The 27,284-nt window shown below is 36.7% G+C and overlaps 1 protein-coding gene and 1 long non-coding RNA gene across 7 annotated transcripts in view; one reads left to right on the forward strand and one right to left on the reverse strand.

Moving 5' to 3' along the window:
• Nucleotides 1–873: 873 nt before the first annotated feature.
• Nucleotides 874–15,766, forward strand: LOC144977009 (uncharacterized). The gene is made up of 5 exons (XR_013646219.1): nucleotides 874–1,019; nucleotides 5,704–5,783; nucleotides 6,762–6,793; nucleotides 13,901–14,046; nucleotides 15,551–15,766. It is a non-coding gene; the product is annotated as an uncharacterized LOC144977009 (long non-coding RNA).
• Nucleotides 7,260–27,284, reverse strand: part of LOC144977008 (uncharacterized) — a 31,773-nt gene continuing 11,748 nt past the window's right edge. For 3 of the 6 annotated variants that reach the window (XM_078921688.1, XM_078921690.1, XM_078921689.1), the window contains exon 2: nucleotides 22,451–23,434. In XM_078921688.1, coding sequence (XP_078777814.1) covers nucleotides 22,617–23,434 — 818 coding nt within the window. In that variant the 3' untranslated portion in view covers nucleotides 22,451–22,616. Of the gene's footprint in view, nucleotides 7,624–22,450; nucleotides 23,435–27,284 lie in introns of those variants that run through there. The other 3 variants (XM_078921691.1, XM_078921692.1, XR_013646218.1) reach the window with 2 other exon arrangements.

Consider the following 27,284-nt stretch of genomic DNA (forward strand, 5'->3'; position numbering starts at 1 on the left):
AGGAGTAGTATAGTAGTAGTAGTAGTAGTAGTAGTAGTAGTAGTAGTAGTAGTAGTAGTAGTAGTAGTAGTAGTAGTAGTAGTAGTAGTAGTAGTAGTAGTAGTAGTAGTAGTAGTAGTAGTAGTAGTAGTTGTTGTTGTTGTTGTTGTTGTTGTTGTTGCAGTGGTGGTAGTAGTAGAAGTAGTAGTAGTAGTAGTAGTAGTAGTAGTAGTAGTAGTAGTAGTAGTAGTAGTAGTAGTAGTAGTAGTAGTAGTAGGAGGAGGAGGAGGAGGAGGAGGAGATATATTTGTCAGCCGAAAAAGAAACGAGATGAGTGAATGAACGTTATAAGGAATGGGTTGGTGGGAAATTTTTAAGAAAATTGTGTCACAAGGTCATTCTTGAATGAAAAAAACAAAAAAAAAACAAATAAAATTGAAATAATATGATAAAAACGTGTTAAAAATAGATGGCCACGTCTAGGTTTGACTATTTTTGAGGTGCTGAGTTCTATTCTGAAATTTGTTTTTGGATTTGAGCACAAAAAAGTGTATTAGATATATCTCAAACGAAGGAAATGGTTGATAGCTCATCAAACGGTCCGACCAAGAGTGCATGAACTATTCCTAGCGTCTTGTCGGAAATGGGCTATAGACGTTCCGTTCCGGATCGGTGCGAGTGGATACGGGTTGTTTCGCGTCTAGTAGAAGACGAGTCTAGTGTGTAAGAAGATTATGGTGTCTTTTTTTTTTTTTCGAAAGACTGCCGACATTTGATCGATTCGATTATGGTTTGGTGGACACGGAGCCTAAGTCATCTTATTTCAATTATTTTGTTTTTCAAAAAAATTGTTTTGCTTTATTTTCTCTTCTTTATTTTTCAGCAAACACGTGCCTGTCCCCATTCGCCATTTGAGATAATGATGCATACTTAGGCCTAGAACTCATGGTGAAACAGTCCTGTGAACGTGTATCTACTCTTAGGTCATCATCATCACAACCACCGGCGACACATTGACAGTCACTCCGATTCTACACTCGGTAAGTCCTTACAATATTTGGATTTTGTGTAATAAAGCAAACTGTTACGGTCTATGTGATAAATAAATATTAATATGGACATTTATTGTTACTTTTCGCAATGACCTATGCAATTAAGATGATTCCTTCCTATCTGCAGCATGCCATATGGACTATTACGAAAAATTCGTAGGATTTTGCCACTTATTTCACAACTTGGTCTTAAAAACTTCTTAAAAATGATAGTTGATGCCAGGTTATATGATTTTAATGATTTTGAAGCAATATTTATTCCTCATGAGGGTAAATTGCCTACCATTTTTATCTTCCAAAATACGAATTTTTCGGTTTTCAAGTGTCTGCTATTTTAAATGTGACCCATTGGATCAATGTGGTGATATGTAGGAATGAACTAGATGTAGTAGAGTTGAGTTATGTAGATACGCTCGCTTTCGGATCGGAAGGTCTTGGATTCGAGCCTCGCTCGGCGCAGAGTCGAGTCCTTGGAAAATGTTCTTTACTCACATAATCAGACCGTACTCAGGTGTAAATTGATTACCTGGTACCTTGCGTTAACAGCATAGTCTTTGTCAGTCAGACTTGAAAGCAGGGTTGATAAATTCAAAAATAATCTGAAAACCCGTCTCTTTGAGAAGTATTTAGAATATATTATGCCATTGCCATTATTGCAAAGTGCGTATGTGCATAATGTATGTATGTGTGCTAGTGTGTATACATATATGTACGAATGTTTGTATGTATAATATATATATATATATATATATATATATATATATATATATATATATATATTATATATATATATATATATATTATGTATTTATATATATCATTCATGTATGTATACAGACTGTGTACGTAGATACGGCTTATATATATATAAAATATATATATATATATATATATATATATATATATATATATATATATATATATATATGTATATTATGATTGTTTTACTTCTACAACGTTGTATCGAGCGTTGCTCTCATCAGGAAGTGGAAGTGAAAGTAGATTGTTGTGTTTTTCGTATTTTTCTAGATTCGTGTTTATGGAGATTCGTAATTACATAAAAGGTGTTTGTTTCTATGTCTGCATGAGGATGTTAGTTCGTTTCTTCTGTTGAGTGTTGCCATGTTCAGTTTTGTGATGATGAAGAATTTTTCTTATAAGCAGAGGTTGCAAATCTTAGAAGAGGGGGGTTACGACTGTACTCTGGAAATGATTTTCCATGTGATGCTGTGTTGTATGTTTTTTTTCTTTGAGGTTCCAAATGTGTTCGCTTAGTGTAGTAGAATGTCGTTTGTGTATGTTTCTGAAGGAAGATTTATGCAGGTTGTATCTGGTTTTGAATGAACACTCGGTGAGGCCAATGTATGTTTCTTGTTATGGTGTGTCTGGTCGTGTAACTGTGGCTTGATAAATAACGTTTTGAGTCAGGCAATTGCCGTTTAGTGGGCATATTGTCTGGGTCCTGCAGTTGCATTTTTTGTCAAGGTTGTTGCTGGGCTGAGCTGGCTGTGATAGTTTTCGTTTATTGTTGGAGGAAATAATGTTTTGTATGTTTGCCATGCAGGTGTATGATGTTTGATGATGCATTTTTGTAGTAGATTGAAGAATTTGTTACCGATAGAAGTTGTCTCATTCTTGCTGTAGGGTGGGTTGAACCATGTTATGTGTCGTTTTCTTTGTCGTTTTTTTGTTGGGGTGGTAATGGTCTCTTCCTCATATTTTAGTTTGTAGTTATATCCACTTTTGCGTTTGTGCATCGTTGAATATGTTGTTGTTTGTAGAGTTGTTAGATAGTCGTATGTTAATGCTCTCTGTGATGTTTTTTCTTGTAGATGGCAGATGATTGCTATGTCTATGGACGTACAATGGGATGTTGTTGGGTTTTGAAAATGTTTGATAGGTGCCGTTGATGGTTATGTCCAGGAAGTCGAATGTTATTTTGTTGGCTTCGATTGTAATTTTCAGAGTGTTGTCCTGGAAGATTTTGCATATATATATATATATATATATATATATATATATATATATATATATATATGTATGTGTGTGTGTGTGGGTGTGTGTGTGTGTGTGTGTGTGTGTGCAGTTTGTATATGGGGGGGGGAGAGGGTGTGATTGGATGCATGCGAGCTTGTGTTCATGAGTCCGAATCTGCTGTATGTAATGTATTTTACTGATGTTCAATGTGAAGCGCTTCGAATCTTCGACATAAGCGCTATATAAATGTGCATTTAATATTATTATTGTTATAAATAAATTGTAATATCGCCCAACAGGCGTCGTGCCTCGTTCTACACGTTACATGTTGCTATTGGTCAGGGACCATTAGTAAAGCGCGTTGAGCATGGTTAGTGGATATTGCGCTAAGTAACAGCACGATTTGAAGTTGAGTTTAACCCTCTCCTTACCACCTGCAGAAAAATCGTCACATTTGTTACGACACAATATACATTTTTAAAAATTCAGATTTATTCTGTACATCACTAACTTTGAAGAATGATCTTTGTTTAATTAATAAGAACATAAGGTTGTTTTGTAGGGAGCTTGTTTGTGTTTTAAAACGCAATTTTTCTGTTGGGTAAGCCTGCCATTTTGATAGGTAAGGAGAGAGTTTAAGGTAAAAATGATAAGAGTTTGCATTTTTGAAAAAAAAAATGTTTTACCCGTTAACTGTTGTACTTTGGAAAAACTCGTGTTTAAAAATTTGGCCAGAAAACGTGTCCTTCAAATATCGATCAATTTAAATGACCTCAATGCAAAACCTCTCAAACCTGGCATTCCTTGATCGAAGACCTCGCGATGTCCCAAGTTTGAGAGTTTTCGCCAGATGTGGGTCATTTAAATCAATCGATAGTTGAAGGACGAGTTTTCTGGCCAAAAGTTTAAAAATGCGAGTTTTTCGGCAGTTAGCCGGTTGCTCACTGACGGATTTTGTCTTCATTCAAAATACATAGATTAAGATTAAAATTCAGTTTTACGCACCAGGTTGACTCCAATATGGGACGAATGATTAAATATTGTACACATTTCTTGTCACGTGATGTTTTTGTGTAAGGATTAAGAATCGATCTTTGAACATAGTTGAATCTTGAAACTAAGCACACGTATTCACGCCTGTTTATTCACTATTCTTGATGTTCTACCTACAACCTACAGATCCGATGATACTGTGATTGGAATATTAGTTAAAATTGTACTAATCTTCTGTCACGTGATGTTTTTGTACTAGGCTTAACTGAAAAGTCTTGATGCCTATTGAATATCTCCGATTGTATTGAACTCACCAGTATACGGGACTCAACGTTACGGTCTTTGCTTCGTAACCGAGTTCGATCACCCACCGTTGTGTTGAGTGGCCTTGAGCAAGTCACCCCGCCCTAGCTGAATTTGTGGCGCTGCACTGCGACTGACGCCTGGGTTCCAGTCTTCCCTTGGACCACAGAGACAAATTTCCCCTATGGGTTGAATAAAGGGAATTTTATTTTTTGTCATTTATTTTAGTTATTAACTATAAATCAAAATATGCGTAATTTATTCTTCTATTAGCTCACCGAGTTTTGTTTACCTGCTATTTCCAGATTTTAATTTATCTTATTTGAAAGAACCCCTACTCATTTAGGCACCTCTAGCTTTGGTTCCCCTACTCAAACATGTCGGTCGAAGAAATCACACAAAAATTAAGCAATAAACAGCGTGCCGTGAATGAGATCCTCCCTGCAAAGAGAGATGTACACCCGTAAACATTCATAAACGGCTGAAACGTGTTTACGGTGAGTTGGTATTAAAACAGTTCAAAAGTTGGTTAAGTTCTCCACCAACATCAATGAGTAGGCAGGCAGCGCAGTGCCCGTCCACAAAGCGTATCAACCGCAGCAAATTAACAACAAGAAATTACAAACCTACTCGAGTTAATCGCTGGGTAAAACAATCAGACACTCCTCAAAGGCTGGGAACTTCATGGGGAAGAGATTGATATATCGTTCGAGATATCCTGGTTTACAGAAATGTATGTGCCCGTTGGATACCGAGAATGCTCACAGAAACGCATGATCACATTGAAAGAGGAAGTTTTCTTGACGTCGTAGAAGGGGGAGTCCCTTACAGTTCTGATTGAGCTCCAAGTGAATTTTTCCTTTAAGAACATAAAGATACATCAAAGAGACAAATTTTGGCTGAGATGACGAGTGCAGACGGAGGGGGCTCGATGGTGTCGAAGTTCGCCGCATTAATTCCTCTTCGACGCGATCCACTAACTGGTATATCGTTGGCGGCTCTGTATGGATGGGAACGGTGACTATGAAGAAATTTGAAATGATAAACGGAAAGGAAATAAACTAAGCTTTGTTTTGATACATTTGTCAATTTTTTATCTGTTATAGTTTTTTGATTTTAATTACAAGAGCCGCGTCCAGACTTTTTAGAGTACACTTGTAATAGGATTAAAATCGATCGTTCAACATAGACGTCTAGGTGAATCTTGAAAATACGCACACGTGTACAAGCCTGTTTATTCATTATTCTTACGGTTCTATGTGGGGGACTTTTAGTTCAAAATTGTACTTATCTTCTGTTACGTGATGTATAGGATTTAGAATAGATCTTTGAACACAGTGAAAACCCTGAAAACACCCATAGGCTACGTGTACACATCTATTTACTCATTAATCTTCAGGTTCTTTCTATAACCAGTCATGAAGTATTCCATCATTCTTGGAGCCATTCTGATGACAGCGTTCGTCACAATGATCAATGGTAAGGGAATTTATAGCGATAACGTGGTCAGTCCTGCATTGCTGTTGTTGTTACTTTTTCTCTTCTTTTCGTTCACCTCTACGCTTACTCCTGCTACTATATATATATATATATATATATATATATATATATATATATATATATATATATATATATATATATATATATTGACAAATTGAATAAATAAACGCCTGACAAAAGATCCAAGGTGAAAATACTAAATGAACGTGATGCTAGACTGATTAGCTTAACATTAAAACCGCAAAGTAATAGCTGGTTGCTTCAGTCAAACAAAATTTCTGCAATAATAATGTGCGATGTCGGTGCTAAAAAAAATATATATATTAGAATAAAAAGAATAATCAAAGTCCCATTCGGACATGGAACTCGCTATATAACCTGCCCTACTCTGGAAAAAACGCGTTTTTTTAAATTTTGACCAGAAAACTCGTCCTTCAAATATCAATCGATTAAAATGACATCAATTTCATCTTGTCAAAAAATTCTAAAACTTTTGTTTTTGACAAGATAAGAGTAATTTGATTGATTGATATTTGAAGGACGAGTTTTCTGGCCAAAAGTTTAAATACATGTTATTTTTTTAAGAGTACGGCAGGGTTTTCTATTCAAATTTTCAAATCCGCAAATAAACCAATCTACAACTTTTAACTCTAAAATAATGAAAGGACTGGTAGTTACCTTCCAAACTTGTAGAATTTAGAGGTCAAGGAATTGTTCCGACGTGTACATTCGTGCAGGTCTGACATCCGAACGCAATAATTATGAGCCTAGTTTAACACATTATTGACAATATGTTGCGTCATTTTTAAAGATTTCCATTACAACAATGAGCTCATAATAAATTGGGTTATCAGATCTGCAAATAAGTGCACGTGGACTAGAATAGTTCCCAAGTTTAAAAAAAGCTTCATAATCAAATCACTTTAAAAATCATTTATTTATCTTTTCATTCCACAGCTGGTTGTGTCATGGAAGGTGTCCATTATGGAGTAAGTATTTCATAGCATTTCTTCTATTCATGTCCCTCCCTCTTTCTCATCGTCTTTGACTTCTTTTTCCTCCTCTTCCTCCTTTTGCTCCTCCTATCCCCCTCCTCCTCCGCCTCCTCCTCCTCCCATTCCACTTCCTCTCCTCCTCATCATCTTCCTCTTCCTCATCCCCTTCATCTCACCTCCCTCCTCCTCCTCCTCATCTATATTACCTGCCCATCCTCTTTCTCTTCTTTTTTTTCTTAAATAAAACCCGACTGACTTGTTCAAACAGAGTATATATATATATATATATATATATATATATTATATATATATATATATTATATAGAAATATATATATATATAATATACATATATATATATAATATACATATACATATATATATATATATATATATATATATATATATATATATATATATATATATATATAAAATATATATATATATATATATAGACCCACTATACCTAAATATATATATTATATATACGTAATGAGACAATTTTCAAACGGTTATATCTTGTTAGCCATTCAACCAATATCCATAAAAAAGTACACATATTATACACAAATGCATGAACGAAGTTCTAGATTACATTAGTAAAACATGAGAACATTTTTGATATCAAGCACAAAAAAAAGATTTTTAGTAAATTCCACTGTATAATTAGTAGTAAGACTCGCAGTCCGAATGACGCTTGCTGAGAATTGTGTGATTCAGTCATCGTCGATGAGTATAATTATATCTGCTCTCTCCATCCATGTTGGTAGTTGTTTCCATTGGTCACTGGGCAAGAGTTTTGAGGCTGTCGAGATCTTGTTGTGACTTTAGTATTATTGTAATGAATAAAGAATGAAATTAATTATTTTTTTAAATTTAAAAATGAAAAGAGTGGACCCCTCCTTTCAAATAAATCTCCAAAAATTAAAAAGGGCGAATCAGTCACTAGGCAATTTGGAGGCGTCAAGCAGGGACCACTGTATTTATAGAGACCCTGCCTCTCCTCAGTGTGCTCACACACTACCTCTTTCGCATTCCAAATGATTCTCTCTTTCATTCATTCACATGCTTACACACACGCACACACACACGCAAACATATTCACACCCATAGACGCGAGTGTGCAACCAAACATTACACTCGTCCATATCCATGCACAACACAATCATACCCCCCCCCCCTTCTTACACTCTCACTCCATCTATCTATCTATCTATCTATCTATCTATCTATCTATCTATCTATCTATCTATCTATCTATCTATCTCTCTATCTATCTATCTATCTATCTATCTATCTCTCTATCTATCTATCTATCTATCTCCACCCCCCTCTCTCTCTCTCTCTCTCTCTCTCTCTCTCTCTCTCTCTCTCTTCATGTCTATCTCCTATTGTCTCTACACTCAGCCATGGCATACAATCCTGCTCAATAGAAACACATAGTCTATACGTACATTTATAATTCAAAACATTTGACTTCATTCACTCGCATCCGTGAAAGCGCAATATTAAAACCGTAGCTAGCTTTGGAATTTATTCATCTACCTATTTGGGGCTTGAGAGAGTGAAAGAATAAGATTTTTATAATGAATAAGAATTCGACTTAAAAATGCAAAATCATGATTAGATTTCCGACTTTGGACGGGCTCATCTACTACTATAAATGTTTTGAGACGCATTTTGAATGAAAAAAAAATCTTAGTGCACAAGTAAAAGCGCCGTGGAGTTCTCTTACGACGTTAAAAACGTAATTATTTTAGACAATAGACAATGAGTTCAGCTTTTATGTCATCAACACTTGAATTTTAAATTCTTTGTTGATCAACCAGTCACCCAGTTTATTGAACCGGCACCCATGCTTATATATATATATATAATTATATATATATATATATATATATATATATATATATATTATATATATATATATATATATATATAATATAATATAAATAGTGCTTCAGACAAAATCTAATGAAAAGTGATCACCTGAAAACTAAGAACTGAATGGCGACATGTCCATGAAAACATTGCAATATTGTTGATATGCGGTGAAGCGCTTACAGCTGAAAGAAGCAGACTTGACAGCTTTCACTAATACTAGTGGTGATATTACTTTTATACAGTCCTTCCCCACGTGATTGCAGTTGGTCGTGGGTGATTAGGCAACATGCTAACTCGTGCTGCCCGCCAAAAAAATTGTAACCAACACACGGTTTGCATATTTTATTATAATCCATTAGAGAGTAATTAGTGAGAACCAATCGTAAAGTTGGAAGTTTAGGTATTGAGAAATATATTTTATGCGTCGGTCTAATGTCATATTCTCATCCATAAAGGTGACGAGATTTACACAGCATGTGCATTTTGCACAATCGAGCCATTTATGTTACATTTGATATTTTCAATAGAATTTGTACAATTGGGAAGACTTAAAATGACAATTTCTGTCTTTTTATCATTCAAATTTAATAAATTTGTTGTCATCCAATTTTTTTATATCATGTACGCTCACATGCCATATATATGTGTGTGTCGTCTGTGTAAAGATGGTAATTGATGTTATGTTTTCTTAGAATTTTAGTGAGTGGCTGCATATATAATATAAAGTGGATAGGTCCTAAACGGAACCTTGCGGGAGTCCATGTTTGAGGTTTCTGGCCTCCGATATATCTTCTTTTACTCTCACTCTCTGTATGCCACATGTCAGATAAGATTGAATCCAGTTTAAGGCGTTCCCTTTAATTCCCAAACTGTTTTGAAATCGACGACAAGAATTTTATGGTCGACGGTGTCGAAGGCAGCAGATAAATCAAGAAGGACTGTACTGTGTCGAGCTTTGTATGTCGGTTAAAATGACTCTCTCATATTATTTGCTTCAATGTATCTAACAATTGTTTCAAGACCACTTTTTGTAGAATTTTGGAGAGAAAGGGCAAGTTCGAGACAGGACGATATTTTTTTTAACTCGTTGATATTCAGTTCGGGCTTTTTTAAAAATATAGGTTTAACGATGTCCCCTTTGAATATGCTCGGTACCATACATGTGAGGAGTGAATGGTTAATTATATCAGTTATATAGGGTCATAATTCATCCAAACATGCTTTTAACAGCTCTGTGAGGATGGGATCGAGTTCACATGATTTTGCTGGACTGATTTGGATGATAGTACGAATTTCGTTTGCCGGTAGTAGAGAAAATTGTTTGGGTTCAGTCCCCGTAAATCGTTTATCCTCAAAAGCATACGGTGGTGACAATTTATCTAAAGTTTCTCTTGTGTTAAATATTTTGTTTTCAAAGAAAGAAGCGGACAATTCACATTTGTCTCTGTCAATTCCTGGTGGCATTTTTGACGATTTCGAATTATGTAGTAGTTCATCTTTGACAGCAAACACGTCTTTAAATGTCCTTGTGTTCTTTAATTTTCGGAGATAGTGTTGACGTTTTGCCTTCTTGACTTGTCTCTGACTAGCGAGAGTCATGCCTAGAAGTGGGCGTTGTAAGGACGGTGACAAATTCGACTATTTTTTGCTGGTAACATCAAGCTCTCTAGTACACAATGACAGGTAAGATACCAGCCTTTATACTTTCAACTAGAGCTGGGGTGGATATTGGTCTATAAGGGTCTTGTGAGCAGCAATTCATTCACTGGCTGAATTGCAAGCAACAAACGAGACATTTTTTTTAATGTCGTAGAGTAGCTTTGTGTTCGCATGTGTGGAGTGTACGGCGAAACGAGTCGCTTGGCAGTTGGAAGGAAAAAAGGATTAGCGTTGCCATGTTCGGAATAATAATTTTTTTTTTAATGATAAAAATTAAAATCTGAAAAATAACCCCAACAACTTAACTTTTCAACGGCGTATTTCAATCTTACTTGGAACTTAAGATCTTACCGTTTTCATAAATTAAAAAGACAAAAAACGGCAAAACTCTTATAATTTAATTGAAGGCAGAGGAAAATGTTTAAACTGCATTAATACGAGATAAAGGGGAACTAATATTTGAAAACAAAAATCAGTGTCAGTGATAACGAGTTAATTGCACTAGACACGCACCGTCCAACATTCTCTGTGCCACTGCTACCATCCCCCTCCCCCCCCTCTCTCTCTCTCTCTCTCTCTCTCTCTCTCTCTCTCTCTCTCTCTCTCTCTCTCTCTCACTCACTCTCTTCTTTAGAGGCTTCTGATTTCTGTTGATATTTATGTTTTATGATGTATTCCATATTTTAGACAACAATGGCAGCATAATTTTCGATTTGATGATGACGATTATAACGATGATGATGATGATGATGATAATTATGGTGGTGGTGGTGGTGGTAGTGCTCGTGAAAGTGGTGGTAATGATGACGACGACGATGACGATGATGATGATGATGGTGACTATAATGATGGCGGTGATGATGATGGTGCTGGTGCTGGTGAAGGCGGTGGTGGTGATGCTGGTCATGATGATGATGACGATGATGATGATGTGATGATGTGATGATGATGATGATGATGATGATGATGATGATGATGATGATGATGATGATGATGATAATGGTGGTGGTGGTTAACAAATTCTGGAGTAAACCGTTAAGGTAAGATAATTTCGAATCGACTTCATAAATCGTGCTGTCATCAAAAAGATTCTATGAAAATAAGAGGAGAAAAAAAAATAGCCGAGTGAAGACAATGTGTCAAAGTCATAGTAGAGAAATTCATCACACGTCTAAGTCTATGCCTCTTGTGTCCTATTTCTCGTGCCATCATCTTCCGTCTCGTCCTACCCCTCTCAAATCACGCAAAACAAAAATTCCCAGAACAGTTTGTGAATCGTTTCTTTCAAGTTTAGTTCAAAACCAAGACACCGGGTTGTGAGTAGTGCCGAGCGGAACCGGTACTGAGTACCGGTAATAGAGCAGTATAATTAGGTGCCCCAAACGTAAACAATAACAAGTTACTAGTGATTTCCGTTAGGGACCGGAATAATTTACGCACAATATAGGTCTCCCAATTTTGTAGTTTGAGTTGTAGGTAATACACTTTCAGTATTGAAAATATGTTTACATAAAATCTAACAGTTGCAGAAATAATAATATAAGGCTAAATTATTATGAAAATCAGGCTCCGAATAATTCTCGTTTTGTTCACACCAGCGCAATAATTTGCTCTGGTCTAAAAATAGATAGACATAACTTTTGATAAATTTTACCTTTTGTTCCATAAAATATCCATATCTAGACATTATTAGATGCATGATCGAGTATTTATGAATATGTGTTTCTTTTGCCACCTAACAGCCAAATTTTAAAGGTTATTTTTTTTTCTATTATTTACATTGGAACGTGAACTGTCAAGACAGGAACATGTGGTTTGCCATGTGCTTCTCGACCTTTGTTTACGTTTGGGGCACCTAATTTTACTGCTCTATACTGGTAACAGCCTTACCGATTATTTATCGATACTAAGCAGCCCAGTCTCGATACTCCGACATGTAAGAATGTGCATATTATCGGAATGGAAAAATAATAAATAATATATGACATTAACAAAAATAAAGTGGAAACATTGAATTAAAAGAGAACAAAAACAAATTTTAACTAAAAAAAAAAGATCAACGAAAAACAACAACAAACAAAAAACAACAGAGCTCTCCAAACACTGCATATTGTCGATAACAAATTATCGGCAATGAGAATAGAGCAGTAAAATTAGGTGCCCCAAACGTAAACAAAGGTCTAGAAGCACATTGCAAACCACATGTTCCTGTCTTGACAGCTCACGTTCCAATGTAAATAATAGAAAAAAATAACCTTTAAAATTTGGCTGTTAGTTGGCAAAAGAAACACATATTCCTAAATACTCGATCATGCATCAAATAATGTCTAGATATGGATATTTTATGGAACAAAAGGTAAAATTTATCAAAAGTTACAGTCTATCTATTTTTAGACCAGAGCAAATTATTGCGCTGGTGTGAACAAGACGAGAATTATTCGGAGCCTGGTTTTCATAATAATTTAGCCTTATATTATTATTTCTGCAACTGTTAGATTTTATGTAAACATATTTTCAATACTGAAAGTGTATTGCCTACAACTCAAACTACAAAATTGGGAGACCTATATTGTGCGTAAATTATTCCGGTCCCTAACGAAAATCACTTGCAACTTGTTATTGTTTACGTTTGGGGCACCTAATTTTACTGCTCTATAATTATCGAGAATTACCGGTACCGGTACCGGTACCGGTTCGAGAACAGCTGGCCAAGGAGTACCGGTAATTTATCGACAACGAGAAGAGTTGGTACCGCCCGGGACTAGTTGTGGGTGTCTAATGCAAAGCAATACCTACACCGAACAGGCATAAACGAGACACAATCAACAAGTGGGTGTGTGTCGCTCGTTTAATCAAACCGAATCACAAACATGACATCAACAAGTGGGTGTGTGATGCAAAGTTTGGTTAGTGTTCTATTACCATCATCGTCATCATCCTCACCATCATCATCCTCCTCATCATCATCATCGTCGTTGTCATCATCATCATCATCATTATATTCGTCTTCTTCTTCTTCTTCTTCTTCTTCTTCTTCTTCTTTTTTTCTTCTTCTTTTCTTCTTCTTTTTTCTTCTTCTTCTTATTATTATTATTATTATTATTATTATTATTATTATTATTATATATTATTATTATTATTATTATTATTATTATTATTATTACATGTATTATTATTATTATTATTATTATTATTATTATTATTATTATTATTATTATTATTATTATTATTATTATTATTCATTATTATTATTATTATTATTATTATTATTATTATTATTATTATTATTATTATATTATTATTATTATTATTATTATATTATTATTATATTATTATATTATTATTATTATTATATATTATTATTATTATTATTATTATTATTATTATTATTATTATTATTATTATTATTATTATTATTATTATTATTATTATTATTATTATTATTATTATTATTATTATTATTATTATTATTATTATTATTATTATTATTATTATTATTATTATTATCATTTTCATTATTATTATCATCATCATCATCATTTTTCTTTCGTTATTTCAGGAGTACACCTGGATACTAGACTCTAGTTGTAAAAATTACATGACTTGCCAAAACGGGAATTGGCAGTCAGAACCCAGCAACTTAGATTGTCGCCACTGTGATAAAATTGAGGGTAAATACCTATGTGCCATGGCCAAATAATCCAGGTAATACGATTTTCAAACACAGTAAATCAAATTTGTGACATATCGCCTCAAAATGGTGCTATGTCAGTAAAACTGATATCAGAAAGTAAATATCTGACCTTCCCTACCAAACTGGTATTTTTTCTATTACGATTGATTTTTATTTTTTTTTTTTTGGCTAATTTCAAACTATACCAATTGACGTTTGATTATGATGAATAATTTACATATTTATATTCTCAATTATTATATAAATTTCATTTTATCATGTTTGCATTTGTTAGTGTAACTGCTTAAATTAAATCCTTCGATTAGATGATATTTAATATGCCTCTCACTTTCTTTTTAGATCCGTTGACGTTTCTGCAGGCAAATTAAAGCAACACAAAGTTACAAATTAAGATAATATTTTGGCACACAAAAAATGTTCATGCTTTAAATTTGGTATTGATTTGCTATGCTGATATGCTAACAGGTCGTGCGCATTTTATTATAATAATTATTATTATTATCATCATCATCATCATCATCATCATCATCATCATCATCATCATCATCATCATTATTATTATTATTATTATTATTATTATTATTATTATTATTATTATTATTATTATATTATCAATATCAATGCCATTTATCTTATTATTATTATCATTATCATCATCATCAAAATAGAGATTAAGTACTTGAATGCACTTATTTGTAGGTGTGATAACCCGATTCCTTTTTGGGAACATTGTTGTAATTGAAATCTCAAAGCATGACACAAAATAGTGTCCATTACAACAATGTTAAACTAGAACCATAAATGGGTTCAGATGTTAGACCTGCATATGTACACGTCGAATGTAGTAGACCCTCAGGAAAGTGTGTTGTGTAAGGGGCAAGATTTATATCTTTTCATCACTTTCTACAATGTGACCCACTCTGTCAATTTGGCATTCTATAGCAATGAACTAGGTTGTTTGACACGACCACAATATGGCATTTAACCGGGTTATTTGGAAAGGCTACGAAACAAAACTATTTGGTTCCGTGGCCTAGTGGTATGACACTCGCCTTCGGATCGGAAAGTCCAGGGTTCGAGTCCCGCCCTGAGCGGTGCATAGTTGAGTCCTTGGAAAAAGGCTTTTAACTCACATTATCTCGTCGTACTCGGGTGTAAAATGAGAGCCTGGCCGGAAAAAGGGTTATCTCTGTCCGAAAAAAAAAAATGTAATATTGCCTCACAGACGTCATGTCTTGTCCTACATGTTAAGTGTTTGCTGTTGGCTAGGAACCCTTTGTAAAGCCCTTTCAACACGTTTAGAGGATATTGCACTATAGAAATGCTCATTAAAGACATATTATATTAATGAAGGCGTTTTTGACTTAAATTCCTAATCTAAACTTTACCTCTTAATCTTAAACATTCAGACCCCTTCCCTCCCCTCTGTCCTCGCTATCAAATCGATTTTGAGATTTATGTCTTTGACAATTATTCATAATATTATCTGCCCTCTCTGTTACTTTTTCACTCCAGTCGGACTAATGCCAACGGGCCCCTGACAAGACACAAGATAAAGGACTATATCAACCACTTGCAGTCTTTATTTTATCCATCTTTTTATTTTATCTTATCTTTTATGTCAGTGTTTATCTCAGTTAAGAGACTATACATTTCGGTAGTTTTTGCATTTTGAAACATTAAATTTTATTTCAAATTAAATAAATCTGCAAAGCTAAATTTAACTCAAAACTGGGTTTCGTCTCGTATTTATTTAATAAATTTCAAGACAATCAGGATTATTCTAATATTTGCTCGTTATCGCACGTGACCGATCCCTGAATGCGCTGAACCGTAGACTTAGTGAACTAAAGACCTGATACTGACCAAAAAGTACATCACAAGAAGTCGACGACCACCAAATGAAAGTGAAAAATCAGTTGTTATTAGAAGTGCTCAAGGAAATAAATGATTCTATTGGCTGATTACAACTCACAAGTAACTTTTCCCTGTAATATTTGTTTTGTTTTATGATGAATTTATTCGGTTAGTGTGTATCAGTGCTTTGAGGTTACGAAAGCGACTGCTGAACATTTTTGTAATTGGCTTCAACAGTCATGACGTCACGTCCCTTGTAATGGCGCATGGTAACTTAGTAACTGGCTCTAAACTAATGGCGGACGCCCTTATGAAATATTTCTCCGACTAGCATAAAAGTGTATTCAGAGGAGAAAAACGTTATAAATATGATCATGTTTTGACTTTTATGCATTCTGATCACATGACAAATGAAACGTTCTAGCCAGCATGAAGAATGAAAAGTACCGATTTTCTTTGTTTAGAACCACGCTGCTCGCCGTTGCTGGGTGACGTGACATCAGACTGTTGAATCCAATTAGGGTGATGTGGATCGTTAACTGGCATTTCCAAATGAAATAAGGTCACAAGACAAACCGATCATCCCCAACAGAAAGTAAAATGTGAGTTGGTGTTCGTTAAAAACCAAATGATCCCAGCACATAAGAATACTCCAACATTCATTTGACAGAATAGCATATGATTAAAATTTTGAGCACTATTCTCCCCATTTATGAACGTTTGCGAGAGAACTTATGGAAAACAATATTATAAAACATTCGCCATTGTCTTCTTAAAGTGAAAAACTATGAACGAATGGCAAGTCTTGCTCAACTGGTAGAGCAGGGTTCACACGTTAATAGTAATGCATGCTGCCTTCAGGGGGAATGCATTCTCATCTTCCTACCTGGTTGCCATAGTCACCGAAGAAGGGAAGGGAAGTTTTAAATCAAAACAGCAAGAAGGCATGTATTTTATTTACTTTTTGAAAAGAAATTTGATAGCAATACTATTACTTCATGCCCAATTTGAATTCGCACTGCCGTATTTGCATTCCTTATTGCATAGGAGTTCCTGTTCTAAAATTAGATTACGATTTTACGTCACTTAAAAGAGATAAATGAATTGGGCATGACTAAAAATAATTCACTTTTCACTTAATTTTTGTTCGTTGCCTGGATTGTGGAGTAATTTTACGGAAACCGCTGATTTGTAGAGCAGAAGGAAACAAAATTGTGATGTCAAAATGCTGGTCGCAATCTCATTGGAAGTGTTAACCCACTCTGGTTACATACTTTGTGCAACTGATTTTTTGGTTTCAGAGTGATGGCATCTTATTTTCTAGTCCAAGTTAATGGTGTTTGTCAATAACGATCATCCATCCTCGCTCTTTTACGCCCGATTATCCTAAGAATCTGTTGATACATTCTGCAAGTAAAATAGTTCTGCCACCGTATGATTCAGTATTTAGCTAACATTTCATTGTCCGGAGGACTGGTTACACACTTCCACTGAGTTTTGAACCGGAAAAGAGGAAGGCGTGACAGCGTGGCTTCTCTGCCCTATTGATGGTTCGCCACCAGAATATTCACTGCCATTTAGATCATTCCGTCTCGTATTTATTTCCAGTAAAATGGCAATCAATCCTTAATTCCACAGCTACCTTTAGTTTTGCAAAATAGACAATTAGATCCCACAATTAGTGAGTATTTATTACAATATTTTGACACATTGGTGAGTGAATTGCATCGAAACAATTGATACACTGTGCATTTTTCCCAATCGTCTGTGTTACAACTGTGAGTGGCGATCAGGATCTGTCGGCTGTTTGCTTCTGTTGATAGTATAGGCAGGTACTTTAGGTCGGTACTGCTTGTCGCGTCCATGTAGGAGAAGTGGCAAGTAGGAGTAGACAAATAGTAGTCAGATAGTTTCCCCAAAGACAAAGTTGCCTGGTGCCACGTTTGCCCTGTTATAGTTGGGTTAAAGTTTCTGACAACTCGACAGATAATAAGAATTTTTTTAAGTTTAAAGAAATAGGTAGTAGAAGTAGTGGTAGATTATTGGCACGTTATATAGGGATAGATAGGTTCAGAAGGTAAGTATTAATCCGATTTAAAGCAGAAATACTTTAATATAAATAAACAGAATTGCCTCACAGAATAACAAGTTAACACATAATTAGCCAAAAGAATAATAGTACATTTCAATTGAGTAAAGTTAGGCTATAGGTAATTAATTTTTATCCCTTCATGGTCCGTTTCTCAATTTATTATAAATGGTTTCTTATTTGTTTGGATGTGACTGGTGGCGGCGTTAAGGTTGCCTCTGTCTGGTTATTTTTTGGAGGAGTCTTTCATTCATTCTCTGGGTGTCCCAGTGGGTCTAGATAGATTCAGCTCTAGACCAACATGTAACCAAATGCGTTTGCTGGGAAACCCGATCTGTGAAAATACCGGAGCAAATTTTTGACTAGTTGCAGACATTTTTATATTCCTTATGAGCAGTGATGTCGTGAGGATTTCCAATTAACAATCCCTTACAATGTTTCCCACTAAATAGAATTTCGAGTTCACCGCTATGTTCACATGTTTGAGATAGAGTGATGAAATGGAAGAGAGACCGAGCTAGCTGAGTCTTTGCTTTATACAGAAATATGACGGGAGTTTGGTCAATCCCAGAAACCAATGATGTTCCAGAATTCTTCAGTGTCAGGATGTCAATTTGCTAGAGACAAATCATTTTCTGCGTACTTCATCATTGCTGGCGCCAAAAATCTTGTATAATCCTAGGATACTTTTATGGCCCTTTGATCGGCTGGACGGTCGATTAATTAGACAGCCATATGGCATCTTTTGTCCATCGGCTGAACATTCATTTATTCAGTACCATACTTGGGCGTTCTTGTAATTATATCATATGGCATCTTTAATTTTGCTGAGATAGTAAAACCATAAAAGTATTGGGCGACACTGTGAGAAAAATGTATTGAGTTATTAAAAATCCTGAGAGAGTTAGGAAGGATTTGAAATAGACACTACAATTTCCCCTTTGTTTGTATAAATCTGTCTCCAAATTTATAAATCGGTTGTATAGTGTTAATGAATAATTGCTGTTCGTGGCAACTTAAGTTAACATGGTTCCATTAGCTTGTCTTGTTAGTGGTCGTTGTTATCGTTGTATTGTTCCGAATCTTCCGGTGACGTCTTAGATAGTCGGCTATGTGGTTCTTTGATCCTTTAATATACTCTATCCTGAAGGAGTACAGTTGAAGAAGTAATGGCCGACGCATTAGTTTTGCGTTGAGCTTCTGTGCTGATGCCAAAAATAGCATGGGTTGATTATCACATTGTAGAGTGAATTGTTGGCCGTATAGGTACATCTCGAATTTTTGGATGGCCCGAACGATTGCTAAACTTTTGTGTTCTACTGTAGCATAATTTCTCTCCGCTGGGTTAATGTTCATATGCTACGGGGTGAAGTACAGTCATCATTTGCGTCCTTTTGCATTAGTACGGCCAAATAGCTCTACCGCTGGCTTCTGTCCTCAGCACGAAGGGTCTTGAAGGGTCAGGTAAAAGTAATATGGGTTGGTTAGTTTTTCCTTCAGGGTTTGAAATGCATGTTCACATTGTGGCGTCCAAACGACTGTGTCAGGTGCTGCTTTTCTCGTGAGATCAGTGACAGGGCGGCAATTTGTTGATAGAAACTACACATTCCGATAAAGGATCGAACAATTTTCTTTGTCCTTGGTCTAGGTGCGTTCTTCATCTTTTCAAAAAAAATTTTGTTCAGGTTGTAACGTTCCTTGATTTAGTTGATAACCTAGGAAGTCAAGAGTTTTGTACCCTAATTTGCATTTAGTCGGTCGAGCGGTGAGCCCAGCTTCACGCAGTTGAGTGAATAGTGTTTCCATGTCATGCAAATGAGTGAACCAGAGACTATGGAAAGTGGGCGCCAGTGGAGGATGAACTGGAGACTATTGGATGAGAGCACTGATGAGGACTGAACCAAAGACTATGGGAGGTTGGTACCAGTGGGGAATTAACTAGAGACTGTGGGAGGTGGGCACCACTGAGGAGTGAATAAGATAATATGGGAGGTTGAGACTAAGGAAAGTGGACACCAGTGGAGTTAGAACTAGATAATATGGGAGGTGGGCACCACTGGACTGGGGAGTGAACCATAGACAATGTCAGATAGATATCACTGGGGAGGAAACCCGGGAGAATGGGATGTGGACACAGTTGGTAAGTGAACCCGGGAAAATGGGTGTTTGTTATCAGTGGGGAATTAACCTAAGACTGTGGGAGGTGGACACAATTAGGGAGTGAACCAGGGACAATGGGAAGTTGGTGTCAGTAGGGAATGAACTATGGGTATGAGAGGGTGACACAATTAGGGGAGGGGGTGTGTATAAGGGACTATGGAAGGTGGATACCAATGGAGAGTGAACCCAAGGTTAAAGGAGACACCCAGTGAGGGTTTAACCTGGGACTAATGGAAGTAGACACCAGTAGGGAACGAATCCAGGACACCAAGTTGTGGATATTATAAGTTGGTAATTTACCTGGGACTGTGGAAGGTGGACACCAATCTGGAATGTACACAAGACTATAGGATGCAACGTGGCTCCGCTGTACAGTCTTTGCTTCGTACCCGAAAGGTACCGAATTCGATCACCCGCCGCTGCGCTGTGCGGCCTTGAGCAAGTCACATCGCCCCTAGCTCAATTCGCGGCGCTGCACTGTGGCTGACGCCTGGGTTATTCCAGTCTTCCCTTGGAATATGCCATAGAGACAAAGTTCCCCTATGGGATGAATAAAGGGAATTTTATTTATTATTTATCTATTTAAAGTGGCGAGTGAAACAGGAAGTATGAGATATAGACAATACAGGGAAGTGAACCAATGGCTGAGGAATAAGACCCCCAGTGGAGTGTTACCGCGTAATACCTCGGGTGAACATAAGTAGGGACTGAACCTATGACCGCGGGAGGCCGACACCGGAGGTGACATAACCTGGGACTAGGAGAGGTGGACACAAGTGGAGAGTAAGCCTGGAATTCGGAAAATGTAAAACTGACACCAGCGAGGTGTGAACCCGGGACTAAGAGATATGGATACAAGTGAATATTGAGTGAACCTGGGGTTATGGGAGGTAGACATCAATGGAAGGTGAACCCAGAACTGTGTGAGGTTGTCACCAACGGTGATTGAACCCGGAAAATGGAAATAGACACCAATGGGGAATGATCAAAGGACTATAAGATGAGATACAAGTGGCGTGGGACGATGAGATTTGGACACTACTAAGGAGTGAACTCAAGGCTCCGCTCAGTGGAGAGTAACCCCAAATCTAAGTGGCGTGTCACAAGTGGGGATTGAACCCGGAACTAGGGGAGATGGACTTAAGTGGGAGTAATCATTGGACTATGGAAGATGCACACGAGTAGGGAGCGAACCCAACGCTCAGAGAGGTGGATACCAGTGGGGAGTGAGTGAATCCAGGGCTATGAGAAGTGGACCCTAGTGGGGAATAAACCTGGGACTGTGAGATATGGACACTACTGAAGACTGAACCTAGGGGAAGAAGACATTCAATGGAGAGTGGACCCGAGACTATATCTAGAGGACACCAGTGAGGAGTGAACCCGGAACAATACGTCTACATCCTGTAATCTTGACCATTCAACTCCCATAGTCCTGGGCTCGTTCCCCACTGGTGCCTAACTCGGGTAGTCAAGAAATTACTTTTCACTAGTATCCATTTCTCATTTGTCTCGGTTTTAAACTTTATTGTTGTCTATCTTTTATGGTCCCGGGTTAGCTCCCCACCAGTGTCCACCAATTAGTGGGTGTCCCGGATTCCCTTCCCACTGGTGTCCACCTCTAACAGTTCTTGGTTCACTCCCCACTGGTGTCCACCTCTAACAGTTCTCGGTTCACTCCCCCCTGGTGTCCAGATCTAACAGTTCTTGGTTTACTCCCCACTGGTGCCCACCTCTAACAGTTCTTGGTTCACTCCCCACTGGTGTCCACCTCTAACACTTCTTGGTCCACTCCCCACTGGTGTCCACATCTAACAGTTCTTGGTTCACTCCCCACTGGTGCCCACCTCCCATGGTCTCTGTTCACTCCCTCATCTTGACCTCGCAATGAGGGTCATTGAAATCGATCCATATTTGAAGGATGAGTTTTCTGGCTAAATATTTTAATGAGTGTCTTTCCAGAGTACGGCAATCAAGTGGTTAATAGTATGTATAATATACAGTTTGTCCTTTAGTTAAATTATACTGGAATCGATAATTTCTTGTTTCTAACACAATAGAAATGGCAAATTTATGTAAAAGTCAAAACATCCATCTCACACATATTCTTTCTTACAAACGTTTACCTTGTCTATTAAACATTTGTTTCACACCCATAGTCTGTTATGTTATTATTATTATTATTATACAAAAAAAGTCTCTTTCTCTCACGTTCATTCGATTTGTCTATAAGCTGTGACTCACCACCTCAAAATGGTGTTATGACTGTATGGACTAACTACTGAAAATTGAATCCGCAAACAAAAATATCAAATAAGTATAACTGTTTACTGTTTATTAGTGTAAAATATTCTAAAAAACAAAATTAAATTCTGGAAATTATAATGACTAAAATTTCGAATATCTGTCATTTTAACTTTATATTTTGCTTCTTAAAAGTCGCTTACGTGACTAGCTTTTGGTTAAATTTTAATCTCAAATCGATTCACCATTAAATTGTCGACCGCCGTCAACATGCAGACACTCTCCAGTAACAAAACTAGCCGCACTCGATGCAAGAAACAAAGTAGCCTCTGCGATCTCCTCTGCCGTGCCACAACGGCCTTCAAATGGATGCTTGGGACCCTCATTCTTGGAGTGAGATATTGGTAGATCAGAATGGTTAGGATAATGTCTGGTGATCTCTGTAGGAATATAACTGGGTTTGATAGCGTTCACACGGATTCCTTTGGGACCTAAAGCCACGGCCAAGCATCGGACCATCTGGTCCATTGCCGCTTTACCAAAATTATATACCATGGACCAAGTGGTTGGAATTGTAGAGTAGACTGATGACATACACACGATCACACCTTTGGATTCTTGTAAATGAGGCGTCGCTTCTTGAATGAGAAAGAAAACCGATTTCAAATTGGTGTCCATCACTTTATCGTATTGTTCTTCTGTTGTCGATTCTATTGTTAAACCAGGGAGTGCAATGCCAGCGTTAGGAATCAGAATATCGAGGCGTCCGAATTTTTTAATGGTTCGTTGGACGATCTCTCTCCGGTGTTCGTTTGATGTGACGTCACCAGTCAATGCGAGTAGGTATTCTGGGTGATTGTTGTTGCGTTGCAGACACTTTTGTGTCGCAGTATCTAATCGTTTTTGGTCACGTCCACACAGTGTGAGGTACGCACCTTTGGCGGCCATTGCAAGAGCTATAGCCTCCCCTATTCCAGAGCTTGCCCCGGTGATGATGGCCACCTTTTCTGACAGAGAGGACATTGTGGTCTGAGTCTGGTGCAATCTATCTGGAGGGAAGTTAAAAGTAAATATGAATATATATATATATAGTTGGAATATCAGAATTAGAGAGTTTGAGCAAACGGGGACGATTAGAGACTAGACGACGATTGGGATTGTTTGGAAGCTTTAACTCTGCCCACTTGTCATTATGACATCCAAAATGCTATCGTCGTCCACATCTACGCCAGAATAGAAAGAAAGGGTGGAGCCTGTCATGATATAACACTTTACGGAGCCCTAATTATTTCATCATAAAAGTTCTGTCCACTGACAGGTGGGTAGGTATCGCTTTCCAGAACGTATGTCCTTATATGAGATCCTGAGATTTTTTACTAATCTACGTTTGCTCTTTTGATAGCTCGCTTGTCAGCTCAGCCCTTGATTTATGTACTTGCCTCACAGGCGGTATATGTTGTGTAACTTCAAAGACCAAGGTTGATCGAAAGCGACGAATGGCTATGTAATACCAAAACCCCTACTGTGGCGTGGAGAACGAGGTTTGTATGTATAGTTACGTTACTATCTCAACGCTCATGAATTCCTTAGTAAGGCTGGACTCACAATCAAAAAAACGAAATCTGTGTTTTAAACTCTTGACTCAAACGAGGCACATCAGTGCGTTCGTCTCATTGAGAAATGAAAAATGATATATAAATCAAGAACATCGACCAGAAACTAAGGAAATTATCATAAAATTATACAATTTGAGAAAGCTATTTTCAAAATCAAATCTATTACAAAAAAGTTTATTTCTAGACCGATTTCTCTCTCTCTCTCTCTCTCTCTCTCTCTCTCTCTCTCTCTCTCTCTCTCTCTCTCTCTCTCTCTCTCTCTCTCTCTCTCTTTATTATATATATATATATATATATATATATATATCTTCAATTGCACACACACACACACACACACACACACACACACACACACATTTACAAATTTTCACCTACATTATTATGACAATCTAATATAAATATATATGTATTTTGTGTTTACTTGAAAAAGGCCAAAGACCGAATCGTCGTTTGTTTTGTGATGTTCATTCATGAGTCAGATTTACTCCCTTTATCTTTATCTCCATATATATATATATATATATATATATATATATATATATATATATATATATATATATATATATATATATAATATATGTATGTATATATATATATATATATAATATATATATATATAATATATATATATTATATATATATATATATATAATAAATCGGAGACGCAAAGTTGACGCAGCAAAAGTGATTTCCCTGTCAAACATTGGAAAAGGGGGAGGGGGTCAAGGGATTCATTCGTACATTCAGCAAATAGTCCAGTACTACTAATACTGTGAGTAACAAATACGAACGCTATCTCCTATTCAGAGTAGGCTACTACTGCGAATAAGAGTGGCCTAAAGGAAATGTTTTTTTAAATCGAATATTTCCCTTTAAAAAAGAGAAAAATTCTCATGCAGATGTTAAATTTAAAACGGTTGTAATTTTTTTCCATGGACGGATTTCGGTGGATTTTACATGCGAGGCTCAGATCATAGTCCAGTTTCATCAGAATAGAAATTAGTTTGGTACCAAGCCGCAATTTCGCGGGGAAAGAACTATTTTCATTCGATATTGCCAGAATCGTTTTCTTGATTAGCTTGATTACGATGAGATGCACATTTTAATCGATGTGCTTGTCGTCGCTGCCATGCTTTATTCGGCATGATTTTAGTTTATCAGTCAGTAAATATCAATATCAATAAGTCGCAAGTCTTTACCACGCTTTACTTGGGAGTGCTTTGCACTACCTTCAATACTTCACAAATTAAAATGGCGGCCGAGAATTAAAACAATGGTCAAATCAGGAAATTTTAAACTTTCACAAATCTATCAAGGTTTGTTCTAGAGTTTTTAAAACGCTTTTATATGATGACAAATTGAGTAAATAAACGCCTGACAAAAGATCAACGGTGAAAATACAAATTGAATGAATACTGGGGATGTAGGAGCTTTCGGAATGTCTCCCCTTTACTTAACCTTATGTGAGGTCAAATGAAAATCTGAAGCGGACGCGAAAAATATCAAGTCCCCGAATCTGTCTACTTTTGGTTTGTTCGGGCTAGAAGCTAGATAGAACCAATTGACAGTTTGCCGAAACATTTAACTAAATATTTCCCAAGGCAATAATTATCACATCGATGGCATAAAAACGACAGTAATATCAGCAGTAATATTAGTTGATGTTGTTAATCGGTGAAACTTGTTTAAAATTTCTGTAAATCCGAATACCGCCATGTGATCAAGTGAATTATATCACTATGAATGCCACGATTTGCTGAAAAATGCCAATCTGACAGTTCCCAGCAAACACCCCCCCCCCCCCTTGCTCAGGAATTTCTCTACTTGATGGACCCCCCCCCCCCCCCCCTTTTTTTTTTCTTCCACGCAACCACATTCCAAAACACACACACACACATGTATACACCACACACACACACACACACACACGCACACATAAACATACACGCAATGAGAACACACTACTACATAACAACACTGATCACCGCTAAATCAACACAACGGAAGTAAGAACTCGACTGGACAGATAGAGTTGAGGGTGTGGCCATGAGAGTGTTAGTGTCTTCGGTAAATTTTTTTATGATATCTGTTTGACTTAACGAACTTTCAAACTGACTTTAAATTATAAAAGGAAATCAAGTTATCTGTTTATCTATCTGTAAAAAATACATTTCTATTTTTCAAATCTTTCAGTAGAGTTGTGCGCCGTATCAATTTTTATTGACTCAAATAAGCACAATGTTCTCCACAAGGCTATAGATAGTATGCGATTGGCTAAGAAGCTCATAACATTGCCATCCGGAAGTATAACGGACCAACACACAAAACTGTGTGTATCCATGAACGTTTATAGTCGGGTAAATACAGTTCAGTGAACATTACTCATAAACGAGGATGGCAAAAAACAATAACAAAGACCTGAGTGACGTCATCTTCGAACTATCTATATTTTTTTAAAAGAAAGGATTCGTGCGTATATTAATTCATTCTTTTCTTTTTAATGTCTTCTTGGTCTTAACATTAAAATCCTACCTGGCTATCTTTTTTGACAATTTACGGATAAATCAAACGGTACAAAATACCAAAGGTAAAAAAAGAAAGTAACAATAAAGATTCACTCGATTTTACGACAATCAGCAACACTAACTGATAAGGAGTTTGTGGAGTCAATCCAACGTTAGATTTACCGTATACTTTATCATATTATCAGTAATCTCGAAAACGGGCCTGCAGACCTCATCACTTACAAAATAAAAAGTAGTCCTTCACAGCCATTGGGCTCATGGAGAGGGAGTTTATCCCGGTTTCTATAGCGTGAAATGGGCTATAGCTATTGCTTGCGACCCTTTAGATAGGACGCCAGTACTTTCCGACAAATCCAACAGACCTATCCAATAACTGCTGGGTTGACAGGGGAAGGGCGGGGATGGGGGGGGGGGGGGTTAAGACCACCCGGGATCGATCTGGGTCACGGAGCTATCGGGACCCTCCAGTAAAATATAGTAACTATTACAAGTGTTTTTGAAAGCAACTGGGAAAACAGGTAAAGGGGGATAGAAGACAAATCAAGTGACCTCCTGCCCACCATGGGAGGTCAGAAAACCTCATCCAGTGAATATAAATTTAATTTTTGACATCAGAATGACCCGGACATTTCAACGGTTGGAGACGATAGGTCAGATAATACAATTTTCAATTTATTTCTTTTTCGTTTATGTTCCTGTCTTTCCACTGTGGAGATGAGGCAGAAAATAACAAAAACCTGACGTCTTCTCCGAACACC

This window comes from Berghia stephanieae, chromosome 7 (genome assembly GCF_034508935.2).
Source record: "Berghia stephanieae isolate SIO BIC M18660-M18661 chromosome 7, UCSD_Bste_1.3, whole genome shotgun sequence".
NCBI classification, from domain to species: domain Eukaryota; kingdom Metazoa; phylum Mollusca; class Gastropoda; order Nudibranchia; family Aeolidiidae; genus Berghia; species Berghia stephanieae.